We start from the raw sequence: 13666 nt of genomic DNA on the forward strand, positions 1-13666 counted from the left end.
GTGTTAGTAAAGTGGATGAACTGTTCAACCTCCTCGTGGGATCACGAGGTAGCGCCGATACAGTCATCGATGTGACAGAGGAAAAGGTGGGGGGTGGTGCCAGTGTAGCTGCGGAAGATGGACTGTTCCACATATCCGACGAAGAGGCAGGCATAGCTGGGGCCCATGCGGGTGCCCATGGCTACTCCTTTGGTTTGGAGGAAGTGGGAGGATTGGAAAGAGAAGTTGTTCAGAGTGAGGACCAGTTCAGTCAGTCGAAGGAGGGTGTCAGTGGAAGGGTACTGGTTGGTTTGGCGGGAAAGGAAGAAGTCCCTCCTCCCTACCTTTTATCTTAGCCTGCTTGGCACACCCTCCTCATTCCTGAAGAAGGGCTTATGCCTGAAACGTTGATTCTCCTGCTCCTTGGATGCTGCCTGACCTGCTGCGCTTTTCCAGCAACACATTTTTCTGCTCTGATCTCCAGCATCTGCAGTCCTCACTTGCTCTACCATTCAGGTCAACCTCAATAATATTATTTTATTTTGAAAAATCACAACTCCTAACATTTTTGAAAACTGCATCATTAACTGAATGAAAATTACAACATTTGCATGACAGAGATGTTTAAGTTCTGCTCACATTAATTTTAAAAGCCGTACCTCCTTCAAGAAAATCAGGTTACATGACTGTGCTGTGATACTGATATAGAAGATAAAATACTAAATATATATCTTCGGTTGTTATACTTTATATATTTCTAAGCCAGCCTTTTATCAAGTGGAATTGTCTGTTCTCATTCATTGAAGAACAGCTGGGTCAATTTAGCATAAAACCTAGCAATCTCCACATTAAACAATAATCTTTGAAATGAATATCACCACCCCTCCCCCGAAATACCTGCTCATCATTAGACATTGCACTCCAAGGAAGCTCATCTAAACTTCTGTGCTGTTTGCTTCTTCGCTTTAGAACAGGGCAAGGAGAACTTGGAATACTCGGAACCACATCAGACAAGACATCACTTCCACTTGCAAAATCACTACCAGGCAGCTTTGAAAGGAAACAGAAAACCTCAAGATCAAATTAATATGAAATAGCTATAAAAAAAGACACGCCTTTGATGCTTACATTCAGAATAGTATCAGCGTTTAGATTTAATGCACAATCTCATGAAGTGTAAACTCTGCTAAAGACAAAACTATGATTGTGCATCAAGTGAAAAGGACTTTTGAAATCTTTCAACTCTTCAAGTCAGTAAGGCAAAGCTAAGGTGGAAAAGCCTCTGGCAACATACAGTAACATGCTCAATAAAAATTTCATAATCACAGCTCATTGACAATTTGCTATAACACTTACTCACATTGCAAAAGAAAGCAAGACAACATCCCAATGCTCCCCATCCATCTTTTGAAGGCGTTGATCTCTCACTGGACTACTGCTGCATTGCTGACTACCTTTGACAGTAAAGTCAGCAAGCTATTCCACCAAGGGAGCTTTGCAGCATGAAATGAGATGCATTTCTTCAAGCAGACATTTTAAGCAGAAAGGAGGGGCTGGAACTCTGAATCATGTTCTCTTGCTTACCCAGGGTGTCCAGACAGCAAACATGATCTGAGATGGGCTTGCAAGCACTGCTCCAAATCTAGGACCACTGCAGGTCTGAGATTGCCAGCAGCACATTTGATGGTTTGTTTTAAGGGGAGAGAGAACAACAAAAACACCCACTAAAACATCCGTTAGCCTTTTATACGTGATCTGATGTTAGCAGCAAGGCGTCTGCCAACCCATGCAACACAATAACCTGAAATTCTTGTTTTAATAAGCAACTGAGTATTGCTGCAAAGATAAAGAGATGGGCTGTTGAAGCTTTCCATCTTGCATTCACCAGGACAGATGCAAGAATAACAAATTTCAGGAGGAATAACAACTAATATCTAACAGCAAGCTGATCTCAACAGATTTGGAATTGTATCTTGGACCTTGTTGATCTTGGCTGCTCATGCAATAAAATTTGTCATGAAAGTGAAGAGTTGAGTTTATTTGCCTAATCTTTTATGGAAAAGAAAAATGCATTAATCACACATTTCTAAGCGAACTTGCTCAAGGAAAATTGGTAGTAATCGACCTATTCTGGATATGATAAAATCATGAGGGGTATGGATTGGATGAATAGCCAAGGTGCCTTTCCTAGGGTAGGGGAGTCTAAAACTTGAGGGTTAGGTTTAAGGTAAGAGGGGAAAGATGTAAAAGAGGCAACCTTTTCACACAGATGGTGGTGTGTGTATGCAATGAGCTGCCAGAGGAAGTGGTGAAGGCTAGTACAATTACAACATTAAAAAGGCATTTGGATGGGTATATGAATAGGAAGGGTGTAGAGGGATATGGGACAAATGCTGGAAAATGGAGCTAGATCAGATTGGGATGTCTGGTCGGCAAGCATGAGTTAGACCGAAGGCATGGTCCTCATGTCGTACACTCTGACTCTAAAACAAATTTGAATCTAACCTACATTCAAAATTCCTTATAGCAGGGGTAAGGAAAACCTGCTTCAGATGAACATGACTTTGTACAGCATTGACTCTTGGGCACTCATTCTTGTAAATCTCACAAGAAATCAGTTTTCTGCTTGAAAATATTAAATGCATATTCATACCTCCATAAATATATTGATACAGAATGAAAGAAATCACAATGCAAATGGGTTCAAGTATGTGCTGCCAGCTTTTCAGCTCACAACCAAATCTCTTCTTTGCACTGATAGTCTTTATTTTCAAATTCTCATCCAAATCCACTTTAAGGGGTGCAAAACGTGCCTACCATAATGAACGATCAGAATATATCTCAAAGTATTTCACTGCAAACAGCACAGTAAATTTGAGCATAATAAGATTTCACAAACAGCAATGAGACAGCGACCAGATAATCTGGTTTAGGTGGTGATTGAGTGATAAATATTGGTCACAACATTGGGAGGACTCCTGCTTTGCTGAGTTTTTGCATCCATCAGAGATGAGCAGTGAGTCAAACAGCCATTTGAGAAACAGCAGCTCAAATAATGCAGCACTAATTCATCACTGTCCTTAAGTAAACCATGTGAGTGTGAAACCAGTCTGCTGCTTCTCCCAGTGGTGAGTTGTCTTAATTGCCAACTTACCAACAAATTCAACAATTCTTTCACTATCTACTCTCTCTAAATCAAAAAGAAAAATAAATCTAACAGACTTGCCGGCTCTGTAAAATTTTCTTTCTTCAAAACTTCAAATTCTTAGGATGAATTTAGCAAATTTTTACTTAATCTTTTCTACAGCTGAGATATACGCAGATATCATGATGCTTTGCGTGAATGAGCCGTCAAACAGATTTAATAGATCCTCTCAATATAAACTTGAAAAGGAAATACTTCTGGCTAATTCCTTAAGGAAGTACTGGTGCAAAGAGCATAAAGGCTACTTTCCGAGCTGTACAAATATTCAATTCTACAACTTCAGGCAAGAAAAATAATTTTGGCTCACCTGCCATTCAAACTCACTGTCTGACCAATCCCAATAGGTACTGATTGATGAAGATACGTCACTACAGACACTACCCTCTGGAAAGAGGTCAAAAGATGCATTCTGAGTGAATTCCTGATCATCCAGCAGGGAATAGCAGTCTTCCTGATCACCGCACGAAACAGATGAGAAGAGTTCCTCACTGCATTCGGAGCTTGCTACACTTGTGCCACAGGAAGTCAAATTCCACCTATGTTTGAGCAGAAAAAAATGCTTTAATTTCTTGAAGTACTGGTGAAAGTTAATAGGCCTCATCATTCAATTTTAAAATAAAGACACCTTAAATATACTATACATATTTAGATCAGTGCTGGTTAAGTCAAGAGCTTAAACAAGGAGTTCTGAACTATGTTGGCAATTCATTTCTTCTTAGCGAGGAGACATTAAAGTGATCGCATAAGCTAGTGATCTCACTGGAAGACGAAAAAGAATTGGAAATTCCTTTTCACTTTTACTCAAAGAAACTATTCTCCTCCCTCACCGATTCACGCCAATCCAGAAATTGCTGGATGCTGCACTCAAGGATGTAGTAACTAAGACACCAACGTCTGAAGCTAAAACAAAGCTCAAATGCAGAATTTCCACCTCCAGCTGCATGGTTGTGTCTCCACCCCTTGCACAGACCTGATGAGGATTACCGATGCAAGCAGCAACACAGCTGTAGGCAAAGCAGCATTTAGCAAAACAATATGGCACTCATTAAACAACAAAACATATTACTGGAAACAGTCAGCAAGCGTGCCAGCACCTGTAGAGAGAAAGCAGAGGCAATGTTTCAGGTTGAGGAACCCTTTTGGAGAACTGACACTCATTATGCTGTAAAACAAAACTTGCCATCAGCTGATCATACTGACACCATATGGACCACGTACATGATGGGTGGCACAGTAAATAGTATAGATGGCAACCAAGTTGCACAGGGAAAGCGATAGATTAGGTGAATGGGCAAAAACCAGCAGACTGAATGTAGGTGGTCACTGACTAAAAGCGTTTGCAAGAAAGATTGGATTGCAACCTTCATGGAAAAATAGAAGGAACTGGGACACAGGGCTGCCAGTCAAACTGCATCCCAACCCCGCCCAAATCCCCATATAAAAAAAAGCCCTTTCATTGGGAAAACCATCCCTTACTCTGATCTTGCGACCCTGTTGCCTTCCTCCTCCCAAACCTCTCCCTAAACAGAAAAGGCTGGGGTGGATTTGTGAGACTGGCATATTCAGGCAATGTTTCAATGTCTCAGAACTCTTGTCTCAGATTATTTTAAGCTGGGGTCTGGATTAAGGCCCCCCTACACCTCTAGGTTTATGACCAGGCTCAGAGACCCCACGCTGGGGCAACACGGGCAGAGCAGCGGGGCACTGTCACGCTGCAGTGACCCTTTTGTGGAGCCTCACTGGGACAATGCAGACCGGGGGAAGACAATAGGCTCTGGGGCTTGAGGGGACGCATCCTGGGGGTGGCCTTAAGGTTTGTAATTTTGTGCCACACCTCCCTTCTACAAGGACTCTCACCCCAGTCCCTACTGGAAGCTGTGCCGGCAGTTACTTCCAGCATAGGGCCCATTTGTGGTATCCCTGGGTGTTGACACTGGTGTTGGGGGTTGGCCGTTGCAGGGAGCGACACTGGGAGCTACTGAGGTTATCTTGGCAGCCTCGGAGATGGGGTATTTCTTGCAGACGTACTCTGCCCCCTTACACAAATGGCACTGCATTCCATCTGCCATCATTCGGGCACTGAAGACAATCGCTTCATGGATAACTATAAACATCCCCTCGGTCTCCTCCTCCAGGGCCAGGCTCATGTAAACCTGGCGTCAGGAAGGAATACACATAGTGAAGGAGGCACTTCGCGAGATTGATTGGGAACAGTGCAATCCCTGGTCTCACCTCTCTGAGCTGATGCAAATGGGGGAGGAGGAGTTCACCAACAACATAGGGCCCAATGTCAGAAATAACTACCCAACGTGGAAGCCTCTATAGGGTCGGCCAGCAAGTCCCACCCATGGTGAGCCCCCTCATGGGGGATAGGTGCACCGCCTGATCGGTCCTCAAAAAGATACCAGCCTGATCATACATTTTCAACATGGCAACAATGGCGGCCAGGCTGATGACAGCAGCCATTGCCTTAGGGCACACCTTGATGCTCTTGTCTGGTTTCATGGAGGTCTTCAGTCTATGGCTGTTTGTAAATAACTGAAATGGTGACAGGATGTTGCCAGGTATGAAAGGTTTGAGATGTACAGAAAGACTGGGACTTTTTCCCACTGGCACATTGGAGGTTGAGAGGTGACCTGATAGAAGTTTATAAAATAATGAGAGGTATGGGTAGAGTTAATAGTAGTTGTCTTTTCCCTAGGATGGAGAATTTCAAAACTAGGCGACACATTTTTAAGGTGAACAGAGAGAGATTTGGAAAAGACATGAGGCAAACATTTACACAGAGGGTGGTTTGCGTGTGGAATGAACTTCCTGAGGAAGTGGTGGATGTGGTACAATTACAATGTTTAAAAGACATTTGGTTGGATACATGAATAGGAAAGGTTTGGAGGAATATGGGCCAGGAGCAGGCAGGTGGGAGTAGTTTAGTTTGGAATTATGGTCAGCATGGACTGGTTGGACCGAAGGGTCTGCTTCAATGCTGTATGACCATCGAGACGGTGGGGGCTGAGGAAATGCAGCTGCCACCAGTGACTCTGGAGTGGAAGTGGAAGTCACCGTTATGGAGAGAGCCTTGCCCACCCCTTAAAGAAACAGCTCTAACCAAGTGTAGAGTAGTTCAGATCCAAGTAACAATTCTTCCCAAGCCAGCCCAGCCTAGATAGCAGTTGCTTCTTAACTGCTCTTAGTACAAATAACAATGACTTCATCAAACAGTTATTTGTCTAAGCAACGCTTTCTAGTCCACATTGCAAGGTGTACCAAGTTCTCCAGTCCAAGCAGCAATTGCTTTCAAACAGCTCAAGCCAAGCAGCAACAGATTACCGCAGCCCCAGACCAAGCAGCAGCAGCAAACCTCCACCTCCTCCTCAGCAGGGTGCCACCTGAACTCCAAGGTCTTCTGGGTCAGAGAGAGGACAACTACTATTGCACTATCAGAGCCCTACTGAATTCAGCTCTTAGATATTTAGCCTGTTCAGAGATGTCATTTAACACCTCGAGAGCAGATGGGACTCCTGGTTCAGAGGAAGGGATATTACCAATGTGCTCCAAGAGTCCCTGCCCAAATACAAGTTTCAATGAGCATCAATCAACTCTGGAGCTCTTCTGGTTGACCTAAGGGCTCTTGTGGCCCAGTGGCAGTGCCCTTACCTTTGAGCCAGGAGGCCTGGGTTCAAGACCCACTTGCTCCAGAGATGTGTCATAATGTCTCTGAACTGGTTCATTTGAAACTTTTTGGCTTTTACCGCCAAACCCAGAGGCCTGACTCCAAATGACAACTGCTTCAGAAATATGTAATAATATCTTCTGAACAGATTGATTAGAAAATATAGTTGACATTCGAGGGCTCTTATGGTGCAATGCTATCGTGCCTATCTTGGGAGCAGAAGGTCTGGAGTCAAGTCCCACCTGCCCCAGATATGTGTCATTTCATAATTCAACCCATTCAGGTATCTTCTGGTGGACTATTAAAAGTATCTTGAACACTGAATTTGTGTTTATTGCTTAGTTTGCTTTCCAAAACGTCAAAAATCACATGACACCAGGTTATAGTCCCATTTAGATTAGATTACTTACAGTGTGGAAACAGGCCTTTTGACCCAACAAGTCACACCGACCCTCCGAAGAGCAACCCATTCACCCCCTCACCTAACACTACAGGCAATTTAGCATGGCCAAATCACCTAACCTGCACATATTTGGACTGTGGGAGGAACCGGACCACCTGGAGGAAACCCACACAGACACGGGGAGAATGTGCAAATTCCACACAGACAATTGCCTGAGGCGGGAATTGAATCTGGGTCTCTGACCCTGTGAGACAGCAGTGTTAACCACTGTGCCACCGTACCGCCCAACAGGTTTATTTGAAACCGTGAGCTTTTGAAGCCCCCGCTACTTCTTCAGGCAGCTAATGAGAGAGAATACATCGGACATAGAATTTATACGTAAAATATCAAAGGGTCATACATCCTAGGTGAATGTGTTGAACAGATTTAGATGGCTATTAAGTCTTTAAACAGTTAGAATGGAGGTGCAGATTTCAATTGATTAATATGCAAATCCAAGAATTTCTTTCAAGTCACTGCTCCAAGATAACTTTAGGTTTTATTAGAATAAAGGTGACACCTCGGGTCAGACAATGCATTTTAGGTGTGAGGCCATGTTTCAAGTCTGTTTGTTTCTCAACCTGCAGTCAGACTGGCTTTATTTCCAGGTTGAATTTTATTAGGAATAACTCGAGACTAACTACCAAGAGGAGAAAACACCCTGGGACCACAGGGAGAAGACCAGGCAATCATTGTCACGTGGATCAAAATCTAGTATGGTGGTGTATGATCATCCAGAGTTACGTTAAAGCACAAGATATTTAATTAGATTCACAGTGTAAATTGTTAAGTTTGTATTTTATTATTATAACATTGTGTTGAATAAAGATTATTATTATTAAGATGCAACTTGTAGTTTCTTTGCTAGGTATAAGAGTTAAATACACTATATGGCAGGCCCAACAAATTTATAAATTCCTACTTTGGAAATAAAACCAGTCTGACTCCAGGTTGAGAAACAAACAGACTCGAAACATGGCCTCACATCTAAAATGCATTGTCTGCCCTGAGATATCAACTTTATTCTGAAGTTATCTTGAGGCAGTGACTTGAAACAAATTCTGGGATTTACATACTATTCAAGCCCTTCCAGATGAAGGGCTTTTGCCCAAAACGTCGATTCTCCTGCTCCTCGGATGCTGCCTGACCTGCTGTGCTTTTCCAGCACCACTCTAATCTAGATTCTATTTAATCAAAACCTGTGCCTCCATTCTAACTGATTAAAGACTTAATAGCCATCTAGGCTTTTCAATACATTTGCGTAAGTTATACGATCCTTTGATCTTTTGCTTATAAATTTTGTGTCTGATGCATTCTCCCTCACGAGCTGACTGAGGAAGAAGCAGGGGCTCTGACAGCTTGCGGTATCAAATAAACCTGTTGGACCATAACCCTGACACTGTGATTTTTGACTATTGATTCAGGCTAGCTCCCCAGCCAATTTGGCACCTCTGCCTTTACACTGCTGTCTTCCAAAAAAAAAACCCATGACAAAATTATCTTTTTAAAGTGACAGCATTATCACAAACTTTCCATAACTGCTCATAAGATGGAGGTACAGATGACAAAGGTAGGTGGAAGAATACATAATGTTGAGGAAGTAGGAGGCTGCAGAAGGACTTGGACAAGCTGGAGAGTGGGTAGAGAGGTGTCACATGGAATACTTATTGGAAAAGGATGAGGTTTTACATTTTGATAAAAAGAATTGCACCACTGTAGCTGGTGAATTTGAACTTAATTAATACAATCTGGAATTGAAATCTAGTCTGAGTGATGATCACCATGACATCGTCTGCCATGTTTACTTATTCTGGCCAACATGTGACTCTGGAGCCACAGTAAAGTAGCAAATTCTTAACCTCCTTCTGAAGTAGCCGAGCAAGCCACGCAGTTCAAGGACAATAAACGATGGACAAAAAATGCGTTCCTTCTTGGCACACCCACACTCAGGAAGGAATAAAAGGTGACAGTGAAAACATTAGCATTTACAAAAGCAGCTTAATTCAGTAGGTAAGGGCAAAGGATAACTTATCCAAATTGAAATATTGTAATGAATACATATTTTAAAGGCCAGCCAATTCTACAAGAGTAAGAAAATAAACACGTTTAAGGCCAACCCAAGAAGTCTATTCCACGTACAGGTCGCTTTCCTATAATGTGCATCTCGTTCACGTGAATTTGCTGTAACGCCATTGACAAATTGGGGACACTGTTACTAAAGCACAAACTTTTAAAACATGTGTTAGCTGTAACGCAATTACTGAGCCAACAACTTAAGCGCTATTTCTAAGGCACGACTTTTCTATAACACGAGGTTGCACAAGAAAACAACCATCACGTTATCTGATAAAAGTTTTAGTTTAACTCAGGTTACGCAAATCTGCTTCTCTTGCAAACAATAAATAGAAACGAGTTGCCTCTCCTTAGGATAAAAACTGCCAAAGGAGATAACAGTTTACACAGTCATCTAATCTTGTACCATACATTACAGACAAATGGAGTAATAAGGCCACTTGGCATGAGTGAAGGTAATACTGGACAGTTGACTTGATGTTACCTACCTGTTGGTATGAAGTCTACGCAATGGATCAGTTCTGTGGCATGATGAAAGCTGGCAGCCAAAATCACTAATGTCAAGGCTGGCAACATCACTTGTGTGTCCCCTTTGTGGTAGCAAGGGGAATGGTTCATCTGGTGCTAGGAACTTGCCATACAAATCATCTGACATTTTTATGCAGGTAGGGACCTGTCAAGAACAGATAAAGGAAAGATTTCATACAGTGTTGATGTGAATATGTTAAACCTGCGGCCTTCAGGCACTGCCATCAACTCCACTACCAAAGAATCATACAGAAGGCTATTTGTTCCCTCATGTCTGTACCAGCTCCCCAAAAAGATACCTGGCTCATCTTTTTCTCCAGATGCCACAAATACCACTTTATAATGAGACCCATTCCCCTGCACATTTCCCCCTCATTATGATTATATGCCATGTTTCTATTTCACAGAAGCCTAGTGATCTGTAATTTCTTAACAGTGAGAATTTGGTTAAGCTTGTAAGACAGTTACTAAATTGGTAAATATCAATTGTAGACCCAGACACTTGAACCGAAAATCCAGGTACATACCAAGAGCAGGAGGAATGGAGTGCTGCACTGTCAAAGAAATCAGTTTTGAGATGGAGCATTAGGTGGACATTAAAAGCCCAATAGTACTGCTTCAAGGTGAAGGAGCAAATCTCTCCCCACTGTCCTGGGTACTACTGATCACTCAATCAACAGCACCAAAATCGGTTACTTGGCGATCAGCATAATATTCCTCCTGAAAATTTGCAGTCTGCAAATTGGTTGCCATCATTCCCACAACAGTGAAGTGTCCGTGAATACGAAGGGCGACTGGACTTGAAACATTAACTGTATTTTTGTCTCAACAGGTGCTGCTGAATTTCTCCAGCAATTTTTGTTTCTCTTCCCAATTCAGCCCAATAGTTAAAAATTCCACTTGTGATATGTAGATATTGTATGGGACAGGAGCTTCACCCCTCACTGTCAGTACATCAGGGAAGGAATTTATTTTATCAACACCTGATCTCTTTTTAAAAAAAGCACGAACACAAAGAACTATTTTCTCCAGTCAGACTTTCCTTACACCAAAATGCTTTTCAAACTAGTTGTACGTGTTAGAAGATGTAATCAAACTTAAAACCATATGGATTTAAAGAAAATGAAGTTGTGCGCTTACAAACGAAGTGAAAAGAATAGCAGTGTGGATGCTGAATGTCTGAAACAAAAACAGAAAATGCTGGAAATACACAGCAGGGTATTTAGTGTCAGCTTTTGCAACAATGGTCTTTCATCCAGACCCCACTTAATATTTTCCTAATGTCATGATTAGATATTTATTGTCAATGGTCTCAAGCAGGCTGACTGTACTCGAGTCATAGAGATGTACAGCATGGAAACACACCCTTCGGTCCAACCCAACCATGCCGACCAGATATCCCAACCCAATCTAGTCCCACTTGCCAGCACCCGGCCCATATCCCTCCAAACCCTTCCTATTCATATACCCATCCAAATGCCTCTTAAATGTTGCAATTGTACCAGCCTCCACCACTTCCTCTGGCAGCTCATTCCATATACTTACCACCCTCTGCACAAAAAAGTTGCCCCTTGGGTCTCTTACATCTTTCTCCTCTCATCCTAAACCTATGCCCTCTCATTCTGGACTCCCCGACCCCAGGGAAAAGACATTGTCTATTTACCCTACCCATGCCCCTCATGATTTTGTAAACCTCTATAAGGTCACCCCTCAGCCTCCGACACTCCAGGGAAAACAGCCCCAGCCTGTTCAGCCTCTCCCTATAGCTCAAATCCTCCAACCCAGGCAACATCCTTGTAAATCTTTTCTGAACCCTTTCAAGTCTCACAACATCTTTCCAATAGGAAGGAGACCAGAATCGCACGCAATATTCCAACAGTGGCCTAACCAATGTCCTGTACAGCTGTAACATGACCACCCAACTTCTGTATTCAATACTCTGACCAATAAAGGAAGCACACCTTCTTCACTATCCTGTCTACTTGCGACTCCACTTTCAAGGAGCTATGAATCTGCACTCCAAGGTCTCTTTGTTAATTAAATATTTAATGTCATGTCTCAAATATTTGTGGTCCCAATCTTGTCATAATGATACCTAACAGAGAGGCTAACTTTACGAACTGTGTTAACTCAATTCACCATAGTGACTTTTCAGCCTCAACCGTACTCTGCTAATTGGTGTAAGAGCATTCTACTATTCTTATCCCATCCTGCCTTCCACAGACCCCTTGCAACAGATCACCAGTGGTCTTCATGCTTTAACCCTTCCCATGCTTTCATGCTCTTTATTTACCATACTCTCAGCCCCAATTTCCTGCCTTCTCCTAGTAACCCTTAATCCACTCACTAATTAAGAGCCTGTTTGTCTTAAAGACACTCAATGATTTGGTGTCTCCAGCCTTCTGCAGCAAAGAGTTCCAGATTCACCACCTTCTGAATGAAGAAGTTCCTCATCTCAGTTCCAAAGGGTTGTTCCTTCATTCTGAGGCTGTGCCCTCAGGTCCTAGTCTCTCCTAATAGTGGGGAGATCTTCTCCCCATCCCCTCTATTCAGGTCTCTTAGCATCCCATTAGTTTCAATCTTCAGCCTTCTAAATTCTGAGTAGAGACCCAGAGTCCTCAACTGCTCCCAGACCTCAGTTCCTGTGATCATCCTTGTGAACCTCCTCTCGACCCACTCCATGACCAGCATAGCCTTCCCTCAGTCCAGGGCCCAAAACGGCTAAGAATATTCCAAATGTAGTCTGACCAGAGCCTCATACATCCCTGCTCTTGTATTCTAGCACTTCACTACTCCCAGATCTGTGCCAAAATCCTTCAGTAATCAGTAATGGTTAGAAAAGTGGTCTTGGGCTTTCATCTGACTCATTTCCCTGCTCCTTGTTCTGTGGAATTGTGTGGCCACATTGCACCTTTGCCATGGAATAGCAAGTCATCAGCAGCCAATGAAAACAGTTTCCAGGTCCTTGCATTACAATCAAATTATGCGAGGTGGCGCTGAACATTTTCTGCTGACATCGATGACTGTATCAGCGCCGCCTCGTGCTCCCACGAGGAGGTTGAACAGTTCATCCACTTCACCAACACCTTCCACCCCGACCTCAAATTCACCTGGACAGTCTCAGATTCCTCCCTCCCCTTCCTCGACCTTTCTATTTCTATCTCAGGCGACCGAATCAACACTGACATCTACTAAAAACCGACCGACTCCCACAGCTACCTGGACTACACCTCCTCCCATCCCGCTCCTGTAAAAACGCAATCCCATTCTCCCAATTCCTTCGACTCCGCCGCATCTGCTCTCAGGAGGACCAGTTCCAAAAACGCACAACCCAGATGGCCTCCTTCTTCAAGGACCGCAATTTCCCCCCCGACGTGGTCGACGATGCCCTCCACCGCATCTCTTCCACTTCCCGCTCCTCCGCCCTTGAGCCCCGCCCCTCCAACCGCCACCAGGACAAAACCCCACTGGTCCTCACCTACCACCCCACAAATCTCCATGTGCAGCGCAACATCCGCCGCCATTTCCGCCACATCCAAACGGACCCCACCACCAAGGATATATTTCCCTCCCCTCCCCTATCAGCATTCCGTAAAGACCACTCCCTCCGTGACTCCCTCGTCACATCCACACCCCCCACCAACCCAACCTCCACTCCCGGCACCCTCCCCTGCAACCGCAGGAGGTACAAGACTTGCGCCCACACCTCCCCCCTCACCACCCTCCAAGGCCCCAAAGGAAACTTCCAGATCCGCCACAGATTCACCTG

General features: G+C 43.6%; 1 protein-coding gene across 2 annotated transcripts in view; it reads right to left on the bottom strand.

The window, feature by feature from the left end:
* The window catches only part of fam199x (family with sequence similarity 199, X-linked), a 31591-nt gene that overhangs the window by 17663 nt on the left and 262 nt on the right, over positions 1–13666 (bottom strand). For both annotated transcript variants that reach the window (XM_043705156.1, XM_043705157.1), the window contains exons 2-4: positions 9858–10042; positions 3492–3720; positions 877–1029 (exon numbers count right to left, since the gene is read on the bottom strand). In XM_043705156.1, the coding sequence (XP_043561091.1) occupies positions 877–1029; positions 3492–3720; positions 9858–10024 (549 nt within the window). In that variant the 5' untranslated portion in view covers positions 10025–10042. The remainder of the gene's footprint in view (positions 1–876; positions 1030–3491; positions 3721–9857; positions 10043–13666) is intronic.

This window comes from Chiloscyllium plagiosum, chromosome 15 (assembly GCF_004010195.1).
Source record: "Chiloscyllium plagiosum isolate BGI_BamShark_2017 chromosome 15, ASM401019v2, whole genome shotgun sequence".
Classification (NCBI taxonomy): domain Eukaryota; kingdom Metazoa; phylum Chordata; class Chondrichthyes; order Orectolobiformes; family Hemiscylliidae; genus Chiloscyllium; species Chiloscyllium plagiosum.